General features: G+C 44.1%; 1 protein-coding gene across 2 annotated transcripts in view; it reads right to left on the bottom strand.

Moving 5' to 3' along the window:
- Positions 1-19,458, bottom strand: part of LOC140493470 (F-box only protein 3-like) — a 56,074-nt gene extending 36,616 nt beyond the window's left edge. For both annotated transcript variants that reach the window (XM_072591932.1, XM_072591931.1), the window contains exons 1-5: positions 19,310-19,458; positions 16,744-16,833; positions 12,255-12,418; positions 10,901-11,015; positions 8,140-8,344 (exon numbers count right to left, since the gene is read on the bottom strand). In XM_072591932.1, the coding sequence (XP_072448033.1) occupies positions 8,140-8,344; positions 10,901-11,015; positions 12,255-12,418; positions 16,744-16,833; positions 19,310-19,419 (684 nt within the window). In that variant the 5' untranslated portion in view covers positions 19,420-19,458. The remainder of the gene's footprint in view (positions 1-8,139; positions 8,345-10,900; positions 11,016-12,254; positions 12,419-16,743; positions 16,834-19,309) is intronic.
- Between the last annotated feature and the right edge of the window lie 1,023 nt (positions 19,459-20,481).

Genomic DNA, 20,481 nt, shown 5'->3' with positions numbered 1-20,481 from the left:
TAGTTAGCATAAGGGTTCACCGCCATGTCATAACAGTTTGGGGGCTTGGGTCCGAGATTTGGACAGGTTTAGACAGATCCGGTCTGAGATTTGAACAGATTTGAATAGATTTAGGGTATGAAATATCCCAGCAGATTTAAACACTTGCCGATTAGTGTCCTAGATCTTTACAAACATAGGTGAGAAAATTTGTTTACTTCTGGTTGGTTAAATTAAATAAGCAAGAGAGCGAAAGAGAAAAGGAGAGAGAAAGAGAGAGACACTATTGAGTGTCCTTGATAAGTATATACCTGTCAGGCAGGGAGGAAAGGGTCGTGTGAGGGAGCCGTGGTTTAATAAGGAATTGGAATCCCTTGTTAAAGGGAAGAGGGCGGCCTATGTAAAGATGAGGCGTGAAGGTTCAATTGGGGCGATTGAGAGTTATAAGGTAGCCAGGAAGGATCTGAAGCGAGAGCTAAGAGCAGCAAGGAGGGGACATGAAAAGTCCTTAATTGGTAGGATTAGGGAAACCCAAAGGCTTTCTATAGGTATGTCAGGAATAAAAGAATGACGAGGGTAGGAATAGGTCCAGTCAAGGATAGTAGTGAGAAGTTGCGTGTGGAGACTGAAGAGATTGGGGAGACACTGAATGAATACTTTTCGTCAGTATTCACTCAGGAACAGGACATTGTTGCCGACGTGAATACTGAGTCACAATTAATTAGAATGGACGGCTTTGAGGTATGTCGGGAAGAGGTGTTGGAAATTCTGGAAAGGGTGAAAATAGATAAGTCCCCTGGGCCTGATGGCATTTATCCTAGGATTCTCTGGGAAGCAAGGGAGGAGATTGCAGAGCCATTGGCCTTGATTTTTATGTTCTCGTTGTCTACAGGAATAGTGCCAGAAGACTGTAGGATAGCAAATATGGTTCCCTTGTTCAAGAAGGGGAGTAGGGATAACCCTAGTAACTATAGGCCGGTGAGCCTCACTTCTGTTGTGGGCAAAGTCTTAGAGAGAATTGTAAGGGATAGGATTTATGAACATCTGGATAGGAATAATGTGATCAAGGATAGTCAGCATGGTTTTGTGAAGGGCAGATCGTGCCTCACAAACCTTATTGAATTCTTTGAGAAGGTGACTAAGGAGGTGGACGAGGGTAAAGCGGTAGATGTGGTGTATATGGATTTTAGTAAGGCGTTTGATAAGGTTCCCCATGGTAGGCTACTGCAAAAAATACGGAGGTATGGCATTGAGGGTGAGTTGGAGGTTTGGATTAGGAATTGGCTGGCTGGAAGACGACAGAGGGTACTAGTTGATGGTAAAGGTTCATCTTGGAGTGCAGTTACTAGCGGTGCTCCGCAAGGATCTGTTTTGGGACCATTGCTGTTTGTCATTTTTATAAATGACCTGGAGGAGGGGCTAGAAGGTTGGGTGAGCAAGTTTGCGGATGACACGAAAGTCGGTGGAGTTGTTGACAATGAGGAAGGAGGTGTCAGGTTACAGCGGGACATAGATAAGCTGCAGAGCTGGGCAGAAAGGTGGCAAATGGAGTTCAATGTGGGTAAGTGTGAGGTGATTCACTTTTGTATGAGTAACAAAAAGATGGGGTACTGGGCTAATGGTCAGATACTTGGTAGTGTGGATGAGCAGAGGGATCTTGGTGTCCATGTACACAGATCTCTGAAAGTTGCCACCCAGGTAACTAGTGCGGTGAAGAAGGCATATGGCGTACTGGCTTTTATTGGTAGAGGAATTAAGTTCCAGAGTCCTGAGGTCATGTTGCAGTTGTATAAGACTCTGGTGCGGCCGTATCTGGAGTATTGTGTGCAGTTTTGGTCTCCATACTATAGGAAGGATGTGGAGGCACTGGAACGGGTGCAGAGGAGGTTTACCAGGATGTTGCCTGGTATGGTAGGAAGATGGTATGAGGAAAGGCTGAGGCACTTCGGGCTGTTTTCATTGGAGAAAAGAAGGTTTAGGGGTGACTTGATAGAGGTGTACAAGATGATTAGGAGTTTAGATAGGGTTGACCATGAGAACCTTTTTCCACATATGGAATCAGCTATTACGAGGGGGCATAGCTTTAAATTAAGGGGTGGTCGGTATAGGACAGATGTTAGGGGTAGATTCTTTACTCAGCGGGTTGAGAGTTCATGGAATGCCCTGCCAGTAGCAGTGGTGGACTCTCCCTCTTTATGGGCATTTAAACGGGCATTGGATAGGCATATGGAGGATAGTGGGCTAGTGTAGGTTAGGTGGGCTTGGATCGATGCAACATCGAGGGCCAAAGGGCCTGTACTGCGCTGTATTTTTCTATGTTCTAAGAAAAGGGGAGGGGGGGGGGGGAGGGAGAGAGAGAGAGAAAGAGAGGGGAAAAAAAAGAGAGAAGGTTCTTAGCTGAGCAAAGAGAGTGAGAAGAAAGGGAAAAGGAAAGGTATCTCATTTGTATTGTTTGCAATTAGAGATGCCCCAAATGAATCTACTCAGTTAATATTTGGAAATGAAGTGAGAAAACTTTTGAAATTAATTAAAGAGAAATTGACAGGACCAAAATCCTGTCCAAAATCTCACACATGAATTATGGATCTCAACAGCACCTGAGGGGGGGGCAAAGCAGCATAGAATGAAGAAGGTAGCAGAAATAAACCTCTAAAATGTGGACATTTTCCTATGGGGATGATGTAATAGTATTGTTAGTAGTAGTCAGAGATCAAATTTAATGGTCCCTATCAAATTGAGAAAAAGTTGAATCAGGTAAACTATCTGATAAAGATGCTGGATAGGAAAAACACTATCAGGTATGTGATGTGAATATGTTGAAACCTTACTATAATAGACACAGGGCACTGGAGAAACAGGTGTTAGTTACTGCACCGCAGAGTGAGGAATCAAATTCAGATGTTGTGGAATTTGGTGTGCCTCAAAATACATCAAACAAGAGGAAGTCCTTGAGGAGTGGGAAATGTTAGTGAACTATCTGTCTCAGGAGCAAAGAGCCCAGTTGAAAGGTTTGATGCAGCAGTAAGGGGACATATGCAGGAATAAGGTGGGGAGGACTAATGCTACTGTGCATGAGGTAGAAGTAGGGAATGCTGTTCTGATAAACAACACCCCTACAGACATAATCCTTCCAAGGCCACATAGGTCCAGAAGGAAGTGGATGCGATACTCAATGAAGATATTATCGAACCAAGTCAGAGTGAGTGGAGTTAGACAATCATGTTAGTTCCCAAACCTGACGGGACTCAACGATTTTGGACTACCAGAAGGTCAATGCCGTAACAATATCAGACTCATACCCAATACCAAGATTGGAGGACTGTATAGAGAAATTTGGGCAAGTCAGTTACACCAAAAAGGTGGACTTACTGCGTGGTTATTAGCAGGTACCTTTATCAGAGAATGCGAAAGAAGTTTCTGTGTTTGAAACCCCAAATGGGCTATATCAATTCAAAGTGATGCGTCTGGAATGAAGAACGCACCTGCCAGATTTAGGGGGATACACACAGAAAAGGGGATAAATGTGGAAAGTACCTTATACAGAGGGTGGTAGGTACCTGGAACACGTTGCTAGCAGAGGTAGTTGTTGCTGGCACTGTAGATTAATTTAAGTTGTGTCTGGACAGATGCATGAATAGGTGAGGAGCAGAGGGATACAGATCCTTAGGAATTGGGTGATAGGTCGAGAGGAGAAAGTGAGGACTGCAAATGCTGGAGATCAGAGCTGAAAATGTGTTGCTGGAAAAGCGCAGGAGGTCAGGCAGCATCCAAGGAACAGGAGAATCGACGTTTCGGGCATAAGCCCTTCTTCAGGAATCAGCGATAGGTCTAGACACTGGATTTAGACTGGCACAGGCTTGGAGGGCTGAAGGGCCTGTTCTTATGCTGTAAGTTTTCTTTGTTCTTTGTTCTATCTCAAAGACTCATGAACAGTTATGGCTGGGTTAATAAACTATGCAGTTTATTTGGATGATGTAGTGATTCTTAGTAAGTCATGGAAAGATCACATGGTACAACTGGCAGAGCTCTTTGAACAATTAATAAGCACAAAACTGGTAATAAACTTAAAGAAAACAGAATTTGCGAAGGCAGAGGTGACGTTCTTGGGACATGGAAGATCGACCCCAAGGAATACCAAGGCGAAGGCCATCAAGGAATTTCCATGACAAACCTCGAAGAAAGAGGCGCTTCGATTTTTGGGACTAAGTAGATTCTATTGCAGATTTGTTCCCAGCTTCAGCAGCATAGTGGCACCGCTAACAGCTTTACTGAAGAACAACACAAAGTTTTGGTGGACAGAACAATGCCTGAAGGCATTAGACATTTTAAAAGCCGTATTATCCTCTGCACCAGTATTAGCTACACAAAGTTTTTTTTGAAATTTTTCAAAGTTGCAATCAATGCTACCACATAGCAGTTGAAACTGGACTGCTACAGGAAGATGATGATGGAATTGAATGGCCAATTGGTTACTTTTGAAAGAAATTCAACACCCACCAGATAAAATTCTCAACCACTGAAAAGAAATTATTGAGTTTGGTACTGGCCTCACAACATTTTAATGTTTATATGACAAACAATGTGTCAAAGACAGTTGTGTACACGGACCACAATCCTCTTATATTCTTGGAACGATTTAAGGACAAGAATATAAGACTACTGAGTTAGTTTTATGTTACAATTTACAAATTGTACATGTCGGTCATAAAAATGTAATAGCAGATGCATTATCGTGAATTTCAAGGATAAAGTATAGATAAGATTGAACAGATACAAATGCTTTGTGTGTGTGTGCAGAAATTAATATGAACTTAGATTAATGTTTTATGTATTTCATTGTAATGGGGTTAAGAATTAGAAAACAAAAATGAACCAATCGTTTCATTATGATGGTTCTTTTTTTCTTAAGTGGAGAGTTGATATGAAGTTGAAAGTGTGTCCTGTACATTTAAGAGAGTGAATGCTGTTCTGCATTACAAGCATCTGTCATATGACTAGCTAGCAGTTTCAGAGTACACTGGAAGTTTGAAAATATGTAACATTTGGCTGTGAAATACATACCTGAGTTGATTGCTGTTTTGACAACAATTTGAATTTAACCAGTTTAAATATGCCTCAGGATAATTAAATTCAGACTTGATTGGGTTTTTTGTTATAGAGTTGGAGGCAGATAACAAGCTGTTAAGAGAGTTGTGAATAGCTGTTGTTTAGTGTTCACTTTTAGAGTTAAGGAATAAATTGATATTATTTTCTTAAACAAATGAAATTTGGGAGTTCTCTGTCACTCATTTTAACAGATTATGAGGCGAGGTGAGCTTTTCTAGGTGTTTGGTTTAATTAGCAGGAGGGTTCACCACTGTGTCAGAATAAGATCCTGATAAAACAAAAACTACTGGAAAAACCCAGCAAGTCTGGCAGAGAAAGCAGAGTTCACATTTCAGGTTCAGTGATCCTTCTTCAGAACCAATAGTAGCAGGAAAAGGTGGTATATATGCTGAAGACAAGGTGTTTGTGGGGTTGGGAGGGGGGTCAGTTCATGGGAAGCAGTGAGGAGTTGGGCAGAGATGGAACCCAGAGAGAGAGAGAGACACAGAGACAGACGGAGAATGACAGTTAAGCAGACAAAGGGATGAATGGTATCAAGAAAATAAGTAGGTCAAAACATGTTGGCTATGCTGAAAGCAGCCCATATCATGGGTGGGTAAACTAAAACTATTGAACTTGATATTGAGATCTGATGGTTGCAGGTCCCTAAACTGAAAATGAAATGCTGCTATTCCAGTTTGCTCTGAGCCTTACTATAACACTGCAGCAAGCCCGAAACAGAAATTTTGGTTAGGGAACACAGTGGTGTATTAAAGAGGAGGCAATTTTGTTGACAAAACGTGGATGGTCTGCAAAATAGTTGCCCAGTGTACATAACATCCTGGTAAATCTCTTCTACACACTCTCCAGTGGTATATCACATTCCTACTCAATTCCAGAACTGAATACAGCATCCTAGCTACGATCCAGTTAACATTTTGTACAGTTCCAGCATAATATCTCTGCTCTTCAAACTGATGCCTCAACTAATAAAGAGAAGCATTCCATATGCCTACTTAATCATTTCATCTACCTCAACAGACTGAAGCATGTGTACATGCCTTGATCTTCAGTGCTTCCCAGTATCCTACTGTTTCTCTTCCCTTGTTTGTCCTGTCCAAGTGTTGTCACCTCGCATTTATTGGATTGGATTCTATTTGCTATTAATTAGCCCATCTGACCAGCCCATCTAAATCCAGCACAGTGGCTCAGTGATTAGCACTGCTACCTCACAGCGCCAGGGACACAGGTTCGATTCCAACTGTGGGTGACTGTCTGTGTGGAGTTTGCACATTCTCCCTATGTCTGCGTGGATTTCCTCCCACAATCCAAAGATGTGCAGGTTAGGTACATTGGCTGTGCTAAATTGTCTATAGTTTTCAGGGATGTGTAGGTTAGGTGTATTAGTCGGGGTAAATATAGGGTAAGGGGAACAGGTCTGGGTGGGTTACTCTTCGGAGGGTTAGTGTGGACCCGTTGGGCCGAGGGCTTGCTTCTACACCGTAGGGATTCTATGATTCCTGTAATCTAAGGTTATCTTGCTCACCATTTACCACCAAATCAATTTTGCATCATCAATGAACTGATGATCAATCCTCCTACATGGAGACATTAAAAGGAAATGGCAGAGCATTTCAGAAGACACAATCTGTGTGAGCTTTGCGAGACTAAGTTTTAATTTATTGCTTTCTTATTACTTGGATTTAGATAAGTTGGACTTGTGTTTATTGAACCAGCATACAAATAGAATTTAGTTCAATAAGGGAATAGTTAGTAGTTGGGCGGGGTGGGAATTGTTTGGTTTGATAGTAACTCTGTTAGTTTGTTCACTGTTAGGGTTAAATAAATAAGTTGTTACTTCTAAAGCGGAGATCAGGGATTCCTTTCATTTAACTACTCTTAACAGATAATGAGGCATAAGGCAGGCTTCTCTGGGTGTTTCGGGTTTGAGTGTTAGAAGGGAACTTCTATGCCTGCGTAACAGGTTGGGGCTGGTGTCTCGGTATCATTATCAGAGGGGTTTAACCCTTTTCCTCTTTGTTACAACCATCATGCTCTGTTTTCTGTCAGTCAGCAAGTTATGCAATCAATTTGCCAAATTTCCTTAGATCCTACAGACTCTTACTTTTGCTACCAGTCTCCCATGCGGGACTTAAAACCTTGCTGAAGTCCAAGTTCATGTCAGTAAAAGTATTTTGCTTATCTACATAATTGGTTATCTCTTCAAAACATGCAGTCAAGTTGGTCAGACGTCACTCCCCTCACAAAAACCACGCTAAATGTTCCAGATTAATCCCTTCCTCTCCAAATGCCGATTCATTCTGCTGCTCAGAATTGCTTTCAATAGTTACTCCATCACCAAGACTAGATTGACTGGCCTGTAATTTCCTGATTTATCCCTTGCTTCCTTCTTGAATATCAGTATCTCACTGGCTGTCCTCCAGCATCACTCCTGTGGCCAGAGAGTAATTGAAAATTTATGCAAGCATCTCTGCTATCTCCTCTCTTGTCTTCTCCCTAATTTCTTTCCCCATATTGTCCCCTCGTTAGTGAACAGTAACCTAAAGCTTCATTTAGAATATTCTTACATCCCCTGGCTCCACACACAAGTATGTGTAAAGGTCAGGTCTTTGCTTATTGTTAACCATGATGTGGAGGTGCTGGACAGGGATGGACACAGTTTTTAAAAAAAATCACACAACACCAGATTATATTCAACAGGTTTATTTGAAAGTACAAGCTTCCGGAGCACTGCTCCTTCGTCGGGTAGCTGGTGACAAAGGAGTTTGAACTTCCAAATAAATCTGTTGGACTATAACCTGGTGTTGTGTGATTTTTAACTTTATTTTTAAAAGAAGTGACCAGATTCTTATTTGCAAAGGAAATTAAAGATTATTGGGAGTGGACTGGAATGCGGAGTATAGAACACAAACAGATCAACCATGATCACGTTGCATGATGAAGTAGTCCTGATGGCCTGTTCCTAGTTCATCAATATGTCACTGATCGTATAGCCCTTTGTAGCAGCTGCAAGGTGGTGGAGAAATATTCACTTGGCATCACAGTCGTGCTTACCACACAGTGGTAGAAGATGTCACTTCGTTTGCGGCCTTCCACCTCGTCCAGCGCCATATACTGGCTCAGCCCAGTGTGAATGCAGAACGTCAGCGGGAGGCAGTGCTTCAAACCTTTGCGCAGCTGGAAACCCCCAGCGGCCGTCTCAATGTCCAAGAGATCCTCAGAGCGGTAGTGACTAGAAAGCGCCATGCTGCCCATCAACCTGTCATGTATAGAGGGTTGGGTGAGGGGGGAAAGAGGGAGTGGAGGAGAGAGCATCAGTTTGCCTTCAGTCCTAAACACAGAACTAAAACACATCAGACACCTGGCTGTGACATATCACCTATAAATGCTGGAGACAGTAACACAACAAACTTTGTTTTAACTGGCACCGTTATGAACTAGCATCCTCGATAAAAAAATTATCAACCTCAAATACAGTATTTGAAGTATTTTTCAGTATTATTCTGTCCAATTATTATAATTTATTAAAATGTATTTGCCTCAATGTAAATATATTTGCTGTTCAATTGAATGGTCACATGAAATATCAACTATTGATTCAATTTCAAGTCAATTTCTCCTCGATGTCCAATTAGTCAGTCAAGGGTGTGGGTGAGAAGGCTCTCTGCTGTTAACTTTTACTTAAGGCAAAACTGCATTATTATTTAAGTGATTAATGCTGTAAATTAAGTAAAACAGTGATGTATATCCTCCCCTGCATTATGCTTCTATTAGTTAGTCTGTGTTTTTACATTGATACATGTAGATTAGATTAGATTAGATGTAGGTCTCTTGATTATCCAGAATACTGATCAACTGGCACACATCCTGTCTCAAAGATGACTGATAATATAACGTTTTCTGTGGTTCATGAATTAGGACGATGAGCTGTCATAATTTGTTCAGGAGTGGACACAATTGGCTTGGCACAGCTTGCTTATTTCTAATCTCTCACAGGTCAGTTCAGAATCAATCAATCAATCAATCAGTCACATGGCTATGGGTCTGAAGTCACACGAAGGCATGACTAGTAAGGACAGCAGATTTCCCTCCCAAAAGGACAATAGTGACATTTTATGAGAATGGTTTTATAGTCACCATTAGACTAGTTTTCAATCCCAGATTTATCAAAGGAATTCAAATTTCATTTATCATGGAGGGATTTGAACTTACAGCATTAAATTGGCAGGTGCTCATTTAGATGCCAAGGCAGGTGAGGCAGAAGATGAGGACCAAGGAGAAACCATCAAAAGTTTGTGGGTGGGAAGAGGAAGGATTTCAAGCAAAAATGGGACAAATCGAAACTGAGAGAATGGCACAGAGTCTTTCCAAGGAGCAGGATGGAAGGAAACGTCGCCGAGGGCTCTGCGCGAGTTAGTGGGTTTGCAATGAATGTTAGTTGACAAGCCATTACTGGAAAACGAAGGTGCAGCAGTTGAGGAAGGGAAGGGCTGAGTTAAAGACAGACCAACTCCATTACAATTTCAGCTTTCCTTTTGTCCCTGGTTAAACCCAATAAGAAATTGAGAACAAAATGAGTGAGGTTTCCCAGTTCCAGAGAGGGCAGGAAGAATCCAGTGGCTGGGAGCCACCCACCACCTAAGTTGGACCAGTTCTAAGTGCCACAAATGTGAATACTTTCCTTCCACAGATACTGTCTGACCTGCTGAGAATATCCAGTAATTATTTTTGCTACTTCAGATTTCCAGGTGATTTTTTTTTCCCAAAACAAACTCCAAGTGCCTTGCTGACAACGAGCTCAGTCAGAAGCAAGAGGCTGGAGGTGGATAAGGACCACGCAGCAGCTCAGGTAAGGAAACAGCAGGGAATCTTCAGGATGGCCAGATGGAGTTTGCAGAGTCAAGGGATTGTGGTGAACAGGGAAGAGGCGATCTCAAGAATCTGGATGTATTGAATTGGCAGACAATGCAGGAGGGAAGCACAGATGAAGGTGACAAGACGCTGGACAAGGTGACAAAAGTTAGGGTCAAGATAGGAAGGAATCCATTCAGTACAGCCTTGCTTGCGACTTGTGCAAAGGGGTTGAAGCCCAGTTATTTGGTCTTGCAGAATAGGGGCTGGTATAATAATCTCCAGGGCAGATCAAGTCAGGGACAAATTTGAAGAATATGGATTGATATTCATTCGAGTAATCAAACTGCTCGGTATGGATTTCTTTATGACACAGAAACCATACCACCATTGTAAGCAAGGAGGTTTCATTATTATGAGTGCCACATACACAAGCTTCAAAGATGCATGTACAAACAGAGAAAACCTCCAGAAGGCAAGAAACTAAGAACAAAATCAGACAAATTTTCCAGTTCCAGAGAGGGCAGAAAGAATCCCCAAGCCAATGGCTGGCAGCCAACCCCACTTCAGTTGCACACACAGCGAGGAACCGAGAACACGAACTTCCATATGGACAACGAGGAACCGAGAACGCGATCTTCCGTACGGACAGCAAGAAACCGAAAACGCGACCTTCCGTACGGACAGCGAGGAACCAAAAGCATGAACCTCTGTACAGACAGCGAGGAACCGAGAGCATGAACCTCTGTACATCCATTGTGGAACCAAGAACACGAAGCCCTATGCACACATAGCCCATGAGGAACTGAGAAACCTTCTGTATACACAGATACATGACTATCTGTATATACACGAGGACAATACCCTTAGTATATATAGCAAAAAGCTAAGAATGCAACCTTCCACGAAGCATGCTGCAAAACTGATTACAACTCAATGTACTCACAGCTCAGTTGTATCTTACCCAGGGACGACCAGTCGCTGCCCATTATGAATGCGAAGGGAACAACGATAATCATTGGGGAGCTTGAACTGAATTCGCCGTTCGACAGCATCTAGCTCTTCTTCAGTCAAACCCACTGCAAAGGAGGAGGCCAGGCGTCAGAAACTAGTTCAGCTTTTTATACAATGAGAATATATCAACAATATTCAATAGTACACAATCTACAAAAAAAAACACATACAAGTGCATACAATATACAAACAACAGTAATAGAAAGTAAATCAACTATAGCAATAACATATACAATAATATGCAGTAAAACACAAATGATAAATCAACTGTACTCAACAATATACAGACACAGTCATTCATACACAAACCCAAAAATACACAGATAATACACAAACAGTGTTGTACCATACAATGCACAAATAGTGCAGTAGTATACAGACAGTAAAATAATAATACGCAAACGGTAATAATACAGACTCTATGTAAATAGCACAGTAACAAATATGCAGACAATACAGAAATAGACAGTAAACATGGTTAAATGGCATCATGGTTAGCACTGCTGCCTCAGAGTGTGAGGGACCTAGGTTTGATTCTGGCCTTGGGTGATTGTTCAAAATCTGGACATTCTCCCCATGCTCCAGTTTCCACACTCAGTCCAAAGATGTGTAGGTTAGGCAGGTTGGCCATATAAACTGCCCATAATGTTCAAGGACGAGCAGGCCAGGTGGGAGAGCCATTCTAACTCCAGGATTACAGGGATAGGGTAGGGTCGGAGTGGGATGGTCTTCACAGGGTTAGTGCAGACACCATGGGCTGAACAAACTCTTTCTGCACTGCTGGGTTCTATGATTCTATAATACAAACAATACACAAATGGCACAGCAATACACACACAAACAAACAGTGCAGTAAGATACAGACAAATAACAGCTGTTAGTACGCAGACAAAACACAAACAAGACACTAATACATAGACATTACATGGGAAGCACACTAATAAATAGGTAACAGTCCAAGAGACCAGACCAGTTCTCTTTCCATCTTCTTCAATTCACCATCCCATCTCACTTCAGCTCCTCACTCATTTGACTCTCTGAAATCCTTCCTCCACTCTGCCCATTTCCCACTGCTCTCACTAATACATCGAACATCTCATTCTCTGTAACCCAGTGAGGTATACAAAGGAGTGATGTTGACTTCGCACATGGACAGATATCAATGAGGTCTAGCTGAGACTGGAGCTCATTCCTTGAGATCACTACACCAGCCTCCTCCCGCTGACCAGCCCATTCTCGTTACCATTTCACCTTATCCCTATCTCACCACTCTATAGTATAAATGGCCAGTCTGTTACAATTACCATTCAAAGAGGTAATCATGCGAGGACATCTCCTCTCCAGGTATTCTTTCAAATCCTGCCAGGCCTTTTTCAACTGGCTGTAGTGATCAATGTAGCGACCCAAGTCACAGTAGAACTGGCGGAAAAGCTCCATCCAACATACATTCCGCTGCATTTTATCCTCCCTGGCAAAAAACCGTCAAGAAGATGTGAGTGATACATATTCAGTGAACCAAACTTTTAGCCATGCGGATACGCAATAGACAACAAAAGCTCACACATACACAAAACACTCTCATCCCCTGTTACAAACATTTAGTACACACTTGCACAAGCATACACTGACTCCCAAGCACACATGCCTGCACATGCGCACGCACATTTGCACAAACACTAGCTGCAGAGATAGATAATTATAGGATGTCTGCTGACAGGACAGCAAATTGACATTTATTCTGTCACATCTAAGCTAACTCTCTGCAGAACAACTCTGCAAGTCAGAGTTAGTTCAGCTACGTTAACTGTCAAGAAAGTAAAACAAGGCTGGATATTCTTTCCTTCAATGCTAGGGATTTAGTGGGTAAGCTTGATGAGTTAATGGTGTGGACTGACACATGGAAATATGATATTGTTGCCATCACAGAGACATGATTGAGGGAAGAGCTGGACTGGCAACTTAACACTCAGATCAAAGGAGATTTGGGCAATGCAGAAGAGGGTGTAGAAAAGGTAATGGTGTAGGAGTGAATTATTGCAATAAAGGAGCGATATCTTGGAAGGGTCCTCAAATAAGACTTTACAGTTATAACTTAGGAATGTTAAGGAGGCAGTTACTTTCCTGAGAGTATGTTATAAGCCCCCATAGAGTCAGCGGGAAATAGAGGAGCAAATATATAGACAGTTAAGGCATCTAAGAGTCACAACTGGGTATTTATTCTAAGGGATTTCAACTTTTCCAATATAAATTGGGATCATTACAGTGTTAAGGGTTTAAAGGGGTGGATTTCTTGAAATGTATTTCGGAGAGTTTTTTTTTGTATCAATACATAGAAGGCCCAACAAGGGATGGATGGATGGATGGATCTGGCTCTGGAGAAAGAAATCAGGTAAGTGTTCGATGTGGCAGTGGGGAAGCATTTTAGCAATAACAACCATAACAGGCTCATGGTTTTGAGCATGTCGAAAGAGAGCAATTCAGCTGTGGCCCTCAACAAATACAGAAAGTGCCGGAGGGAACTTAATAGAGCAGTTAGAAGAGCAAAAAGGGGGCATGGAAAAAGTACTTGCGAATAGGATTAAAGGGAATCCTAAGATATTTTAGCGATACATATAGGGAATAGGTTAACCAGGGAAGATTAGGGCCTATTAAAGATTCAGGGGACAATATACATGTGAAGCCACTGGATATTTTAAAGGTGTTGAATGAATACTTCTCTTCAGTCTTCACTCTGGAAAAGGAAAATGTAAGTACGAATTCAGGAAAAGGAACTGAGGGGAACTTGAAAAGTTTGACACAGGAAGAGAGACATTGTAGGCTGTTTCGGGTTTAAAAACTGATAAATAACCTGGCCCAGAGGAATTGCATCCCAGGCTGCTATAGGAGGCAAGGCACAAAAGTGCAGGGGCTCTGACACAGATGTTTAATATGTCTCTGGCCATGGAGGAAGCGCCAGACAACTGGAGGATAGCTAATGTCGTTGCAGTTTTTAAGAAGGGCAATAGAGATCAACCACGAAATTATAGACCAGTGAGTCTCATGTCAGTGATAAAGAAAATAAAGGAGAAAATTCAGGAGGAGGGAATTAATATCCACTTGGAAAGGCATAGGTTATTCAGGGATAGTCAGCATGGCTTTGTCAAAGGAAGGTCATGCCAGCAAATTTGAGAGAATTTTTTGAAAATGTAACGAGAGACGTTTAGTTGATGTAGTTAATATGGATTTTAGCAAAGCTTTTGACAAGGTCCCATATGGGAGACTGACTGAGAAGGTTCAGGAAAACTTGTCAAGATAGACAGAAACTGAATTGGTCATATGATACAAAGTGCTGAAGACTGTTGGAGTGACTGGAGGCCAGGGTCCAGTGGGATACCAGAAGGATCAGTACTGGGACTGTTAGTGGTTATTGTGTACACAACTAATATATCTGTATATCACACACTATACAGAAAATGTGGCGGGAATGTTCAGAAAATTTGCACATGACACCAAGATTTACAGAGTGATTAAAAGTGAAGATGGCAGTAGGTTAGAGGAAGATACAGATGTGTCGGTCAGATGGCCAGACCAGTGGCAGAGGCTATTTAACCCTGGTAAGTGCGAGGAAATGCACTTTGGAAGAAGAAATAAGGTGAAAGATTATTTAATGAATGGCAGGACACTGGCTAGTTTAGAGGAACACCGGGATCTTGGGGCAATTATTCATAGATCTCTGAAGTCAGCAGAAGCACGTCAACAGGATAATTAACAAGGCATATGGGGCACTTGCTTTCATCAGTCATGACAGATTATAACAGCAAGCAGGTAATGTTAGAGTTGTACAGAGCATTGGTCAGGCCGCAACTAGAGTACTGGTCAGGCCGCAACTAGAGTACTGGTCAGGCCGCAACTAGAGTACCATGTGCAATTGTGGTCACCTCACTTCCTAGATGTGATAGCATTGAAGGGAGTACAGAGGAGTTTCATCGGGTTGTGGCCTGGGATGGAGAAATTGAACAATAAGGAGAGACGAGAAAGGTTTAGATTGTTTTATCCAGAGCAGCAAAGACAGAGGGGGAGCATAATTGAGATGTATAAGATCATGAGGGGTATGGACAGGGTGAATAGAGGGCAGAGTTGAAAAGGACAGCAGATCACGTTGCATCCAAGGAGCAGGAGCATTGATATTCGGGCAAAAGCCAGTCATCCGGAATGTGATGAATGAGATCACGGAGCAGTCCACACCTTCTCCTGAAGAGAGAGCAACTGTTTACCTTGATTCAGGGGTTAAATTACAAAAGGGTATAGATTTAGGGTAAAGGGCAGGAGATTGAGAGGTTTTAGGGAAAAAACATTTTCACTCTGAGTGGTGGGAATCTGGAATGCAATGCCCAGGAAAATAATGGTGACAGGAAACCTTACAACTTTTAAAAAATACAACAAGGTGACTCAGTGGTTAGTACTGCAGCCTCACAGCGCCAGGGACCCAGGTTCGATTCCAGCCTCAGGCGACTGTCTGTGTGGAGTTTGCACATTCTCCCTGCCTCTGTGTGGGTTTTCTCTGGGTGCTCCGATTTCCTCACACAAGTCATGTGCAGGTTAGGTGGATTGGCCATGCTAAATTGCCCACAGTGTTCAGGGATGTGTAGGTTAGGTGCATTAGTCAGGCGAAAATGTAGAGTAATAGGGTTAGGGAATGGCTCTGGATGGGTTATTCTTCGGAGGGTCGGTGTGGACTTGTTGGGCCAACTGGCCTATTTCCATACTGGAGGGATTCTATGATAAAATTCTGTATTCTATTTAGATGAGCACTTCAAATATCATAACATTCAAGGATATGGGACAAGTGCAGGAAATTGAAATTAGCGCACCTTTAATAGTAGTTACGTTGGGGCAGACTTGATGGGCCAAAGGGCCTTTTCTACACTCGAGGAATCACTTGAACCAGTTTTGCCCAATAGCCCTGAAATTTTGTTCTCTTTGATAATGATTCACTTTGCTTATGAGAGCCACAGTTGAACCTACTTCTGCCATTTTGTGAACTTCCAGGTTTTAAGCGCTCACTTTAAAGAACTTTTCCATCAGTCATTGGTGGCTTTTCCTCAAACTGGTAACATCTGGTTCTCAACCAATTTGTTAATGGGAGCAGATTTGAGAGAATGACACGTGATGTTGAATCCCTTGATCATAAGACCACAAGAAATCAGAAAAGAAATGGGCTAATGGACGCCTCCTGCCTGCTCCACCAGTCAATTAGATCACGATTCAACATTCTCCGTATATGCTTTTACTGACTTTTTCCATATTCCTTGATTTCCCGGGGAGAAAGTGAGGACTGCAGATGCTGAAGATTAGAGGTACAGGGCAGAGTTGGAAGAACAGAGAGATGCAGGGCAGAGTTGGAAGAGCAGATTTGGGTTTGGTTAATGTCTCCCAAGTGTAGGGGAGTCCAAAATTAGACTGGATATGTTTAACATGAGAGGGGTAAAGATTTAAAAGGGACCTTGGGGTCAACCTTCTTACACAGAAGTCTGTGTATTAGATACCAGAGGAAGTGGTAGAGGCAGGTACAACTACAACATTTAAAAACTTACAACATTTGGACAGGTACATGAATAGGAAAGGTAACGGACCAAACACAGGCAAATGGGACAAGCTCGGATTAGGATACCTGGTCAGCATGGACAGATTGGACATGGTTCCGCACTGTATGACTAGTGAAGCGCACAACTCAAAGAGCAGTTACTAGTAAACAGGGAAACCACCCCCAACATCATCCCCCCATCTCTTTCAGCCCTTGGCCTCAGCACTTACATGGTCAGCAACCAGTATTTCTCACAGAGCCTCTTCCACAAGGGGTCATGACTGCAGAGTTGATTAAATCTGCGACAAACAGACCGGCAACTGGAAGGGTGAAGCAAAAACGCAAGATCAGCCTGAACCAAGATACTGGTCAAGAAATTCAATCTAATGCCAATATCAGGCCAACAATTAGCCTTCTCATCTATTTCTTCCTGTTGGCATCATCCTCTCCCACTTCAACCTCACTCCATGGTTTGCATGGCCTAATATGTGCTTCAACCTTCATTGCCCAATCATAGAACAGTGCAGCCCGTCAAATGTGTGCCAGCTCCTTTGCAGAGAAACTTTGTTCGTGCCTATTCCATCACTCTCCCTTCAGATACTGACAAATATTTCTTCTTCAAATATTTCTCCACTAGCCTTCTGAAGATGGTGAGCGGGGCTCCAAAAGATCCATCCCAGCTTTGTGCACCAACCTGCCCCGTCCTGGCTGTGCACATCGATTTAATCCATCAATTCCATCTTGGCTCTGTGGATCTAGCTGACCCATCCCAGGTGTTTATCCAACTGGCCCAGCCCAGCCCATCCTGATCCTGGCAGCATGTCTCCACCTGATCTATCCCAGCAGCATGGGTAGCCACCATTCTTGGCTGTAGATCCATTAGTCCAATTCGGACTCTATGTATCCACATGCCCCACCCTAGCTGTGTGTGCGTCCACCAGTTCCACCCTGAATCTGTGTTTCCACCAGTTTGTAGCCCATGCCGCACCCGGCTGCATGTATCTACCAGCCCTATCCTTGCTACGATTATCCACCTGCCTTATCCCAGCAGTCCCATCCCAGGTCTGTATATCCACTCAGCGTGTACCCACCAGTCCCATCCCAGCTCTGTATATCCACTCAGCATTTACCCACCAGTCCCATCCCAGCTCAGTATATCCACCTGCCCTATCCTGGTGATATGTAATCAGCCGCCCTGTTCTGATGACATGCATCCATCAAACCCTGTCCAGGCAACAGAAATCCACCTCCCTTATCTGTGCTGTGTACATCCGCCCACCAGCTGCATGTCTCCACCCGCCCTATCTGCACTCTACGCATCGTCAGTTCACCCTTACACAAGTTTCTGTGAATTGTGTCTGGATTTCTGAAAGCCAACATGGAACATTCCAGCCTGCAAACTCAAGCTCCATCTCATTCCAAGCTTCTGAACCAGGCATTTTCCCCCTGTATGTGAGAAAATCTGTGGTCACTCTGTCATGCAGCAGGTCTCTCTCTCATCCACATCCAAAGTTGTTATTCTAATGTCCGGATAAATGTCTCTAGCTATCTCTATCTCCTTCCCCTTTCATTTCGTACTGATGCCTCTTCCTTACTGACTTTTCTGCCCACTTACCCTGTGCCAACCTGTCATTCCCCATCCTGCTGCCTCTGCACTCTTTAACCTCTCACCCCTCTCGCTCCTCTATCCTCTACCTCACTTTTTTATCCTCACCCTCTCACTCACATTCTTCATCTCTCAACCTCCTTCTCCTTCCCTTTCACACCACTCTCTTTATCTCCATTACATTCTCTCCTCCTCCCTTTCACTACCCCTCACCTCCACCTGTGTCTGAGTTAATCCAGAGCTCACTCTCTTGTCTTTTTACAGAACGCCAGAGTGCTCAGCATTTATTACCCATCCATAGTTGCCCTTGGAAAGGTGATGGTGAGCTGTTTTCTTGAACAACTGTCACCCTTGGGATATAGGAATGCCCAAAAAGCTGTTAGTGGCACAGCTCCAGGATTCTGACCCAGCAACACTTAAGGGACAACAATATATTCCCCAAGTCAGGGTAATGAGTGGTTTGGAGGATAACGTATAGCTGGTAAGTGTTGCCATGCATGCACTGCCCTTGTCACTCTGTGTAGTAGTATTTGTGGGCTTGGAAGGTGCCAAGAAGCTCTGGCGAATTTCTGCACAGCATTCTTCAGCTCATACTTTCTGTTGACACTGAGTACTGATAGTGGGGGGAGTCGACGTGGTGCCACTCAAGTGGGCTGTGTTTGTCCTGGATGGTGTAAACCTTCTTGAGTGCTGGGGCTGTATCTATCCAGACAAGTAGAGAATATCCCATCACACTTGACTTTTGCAGGGAGGCTTTACTCACTGTAGCATTGGTATGCTCTTGTAGCCACTGCATTTGTGTGGCAAATCCAGTTGGGTTTCTGGTCAATGGTAAGCCCAGGAATCTGAAAGTTTGGATTCAGGGATAACAACACCATTGAATGTCAAGGGGCTGCTGGTTACACTGCCTCTTATTTGAGTTGGTGTTTGCGTGTTACTTCTCACTTTCAGCCCAAGCCTAGATATTGTCCAGATCTTACCACATTTGAACATGAACTGTATCAGTACCTGCGGAATGACGATAAGTGCACTCAGTGCTCAGTGCCCTGTTTCCCTGCCCACGCCATCTCTGTCTCTGTGTCGGCCTCCACACACCCCCCCACCCCCCCGGCCTCACATCGCTCCATTCACTGTCCACACCTGACCCTGACATTCCCATTCCCACTCCCCCTCCGTCCCGCACTCTTTACCTGACCAGGTCTGTATGATCTAGGAAGCTGAAGATTAGCAGGAGCGGCTCGGCGGGCAACAGCGCAGCGCTCAGCGGCTCCGAGGACAAGGCCTTGCTCTCTTCCGCCATCTTGCCGAGCGGCGACACCACCGCCAGGCCCCGCCCATTTCGGAGTGGGTTACCTGAAATGCCCCGCCCACTGAGTGAATCCCCGCCCACTTAGGGACAGAGTCTGTGCATGTCCCCGCCCTCCGAGTGAATCCCCGCCCAATGAGGGACAGACACTGTTCAAGTCCCCTCCCTCCGAGTGAATCCTCGCCCAATGAGGGACAGACACTGTTCAAGTCCCCGCCCTCCCAGTGAAGCCCCGCCCACTGAGGGACAGACTGTGTTCATGTCCCCGCCCTCCCAGTGAAGCCCCTCCCACTGAGGGACAGACTGTGTTCATGTCCCCGCCCTCCGACTGAAGCCCCGCCCACTGAGGGACAGACTGTGTTCATGTCCCCGCCCTCCCAGTGAAGCCCCGCCCACTGAGGGACAGACCGTGTTCATGTCCCCGCCCTCCCAGTGAAGCCCCGCCCACTGAGGGACAGACCGTGTTCATGTCCCCGCCCTCCCAGTGAAGCCCCGCCCACTGAGGGACAGACCGTGTTCATGTCCCCGCCCTCCCAGTGAAGCCCCGCCCACTGAGGGACAGACCGTGTTCATGTCCCCGCCCTCCGACTGAAGCCCCGCCCACTGAGGGGCGGAGTTAGTGCATGGCCCTGAGAGTCACGTTTGCAATATTAATATTGCGTTGTACTTTCAGCATTTAATGCCATTACATTTCACATTCATGGGATTACAGGTTACGGCCTTTCGGCCCAAACCCGGACTCTCATCTGAGACAGTCATTCTCTCCTTTCTCTCCCCTACTCCTTGCGACTGGGACAGTCTGTAGGTCGGCTTTAAGTCTCTGCTGATGCTCCTCCTGCCTTTCACTACCCCTCACCTCCACCTTGTGTCTGAGTTAATCCAGAGCTCACTCTCTCGTCTTCTCCAACCTCTAACCCTGGCACTCTGCCTCAGACTCAAGTAACCTGACTTTACATTGTTGCCTGACTGATCAGTTTTCACGTGGAGAGCATCTTCAAGATAACCCTCATTTGGGGCAAACTGCAGCAGATGCTGGCAGTAACCAGAAACGTTACC

The sequence above is a fragment of the Chiloscyllium punctatum genome, chromosome 22, assembly GCF_047496795.1.
Source record: "Chiloscyllium punctatum isolate Juve2018m chromosome 22, sChiPun1.3, whole genome shotgun sequence".
Lineage (NCBI taxonomy): Eukaryota > Metazoa > Chordata > Chondrichthyes > Orectolobiformes > Hemiscylliidae > Chiloscyllium > Chiloscyllium punctatum.
The sequence above is the reverse complement of the archived record's forward strand: the minus strand, read 5'-3'. Positions and strand labels throughout refer to the sequence as shown.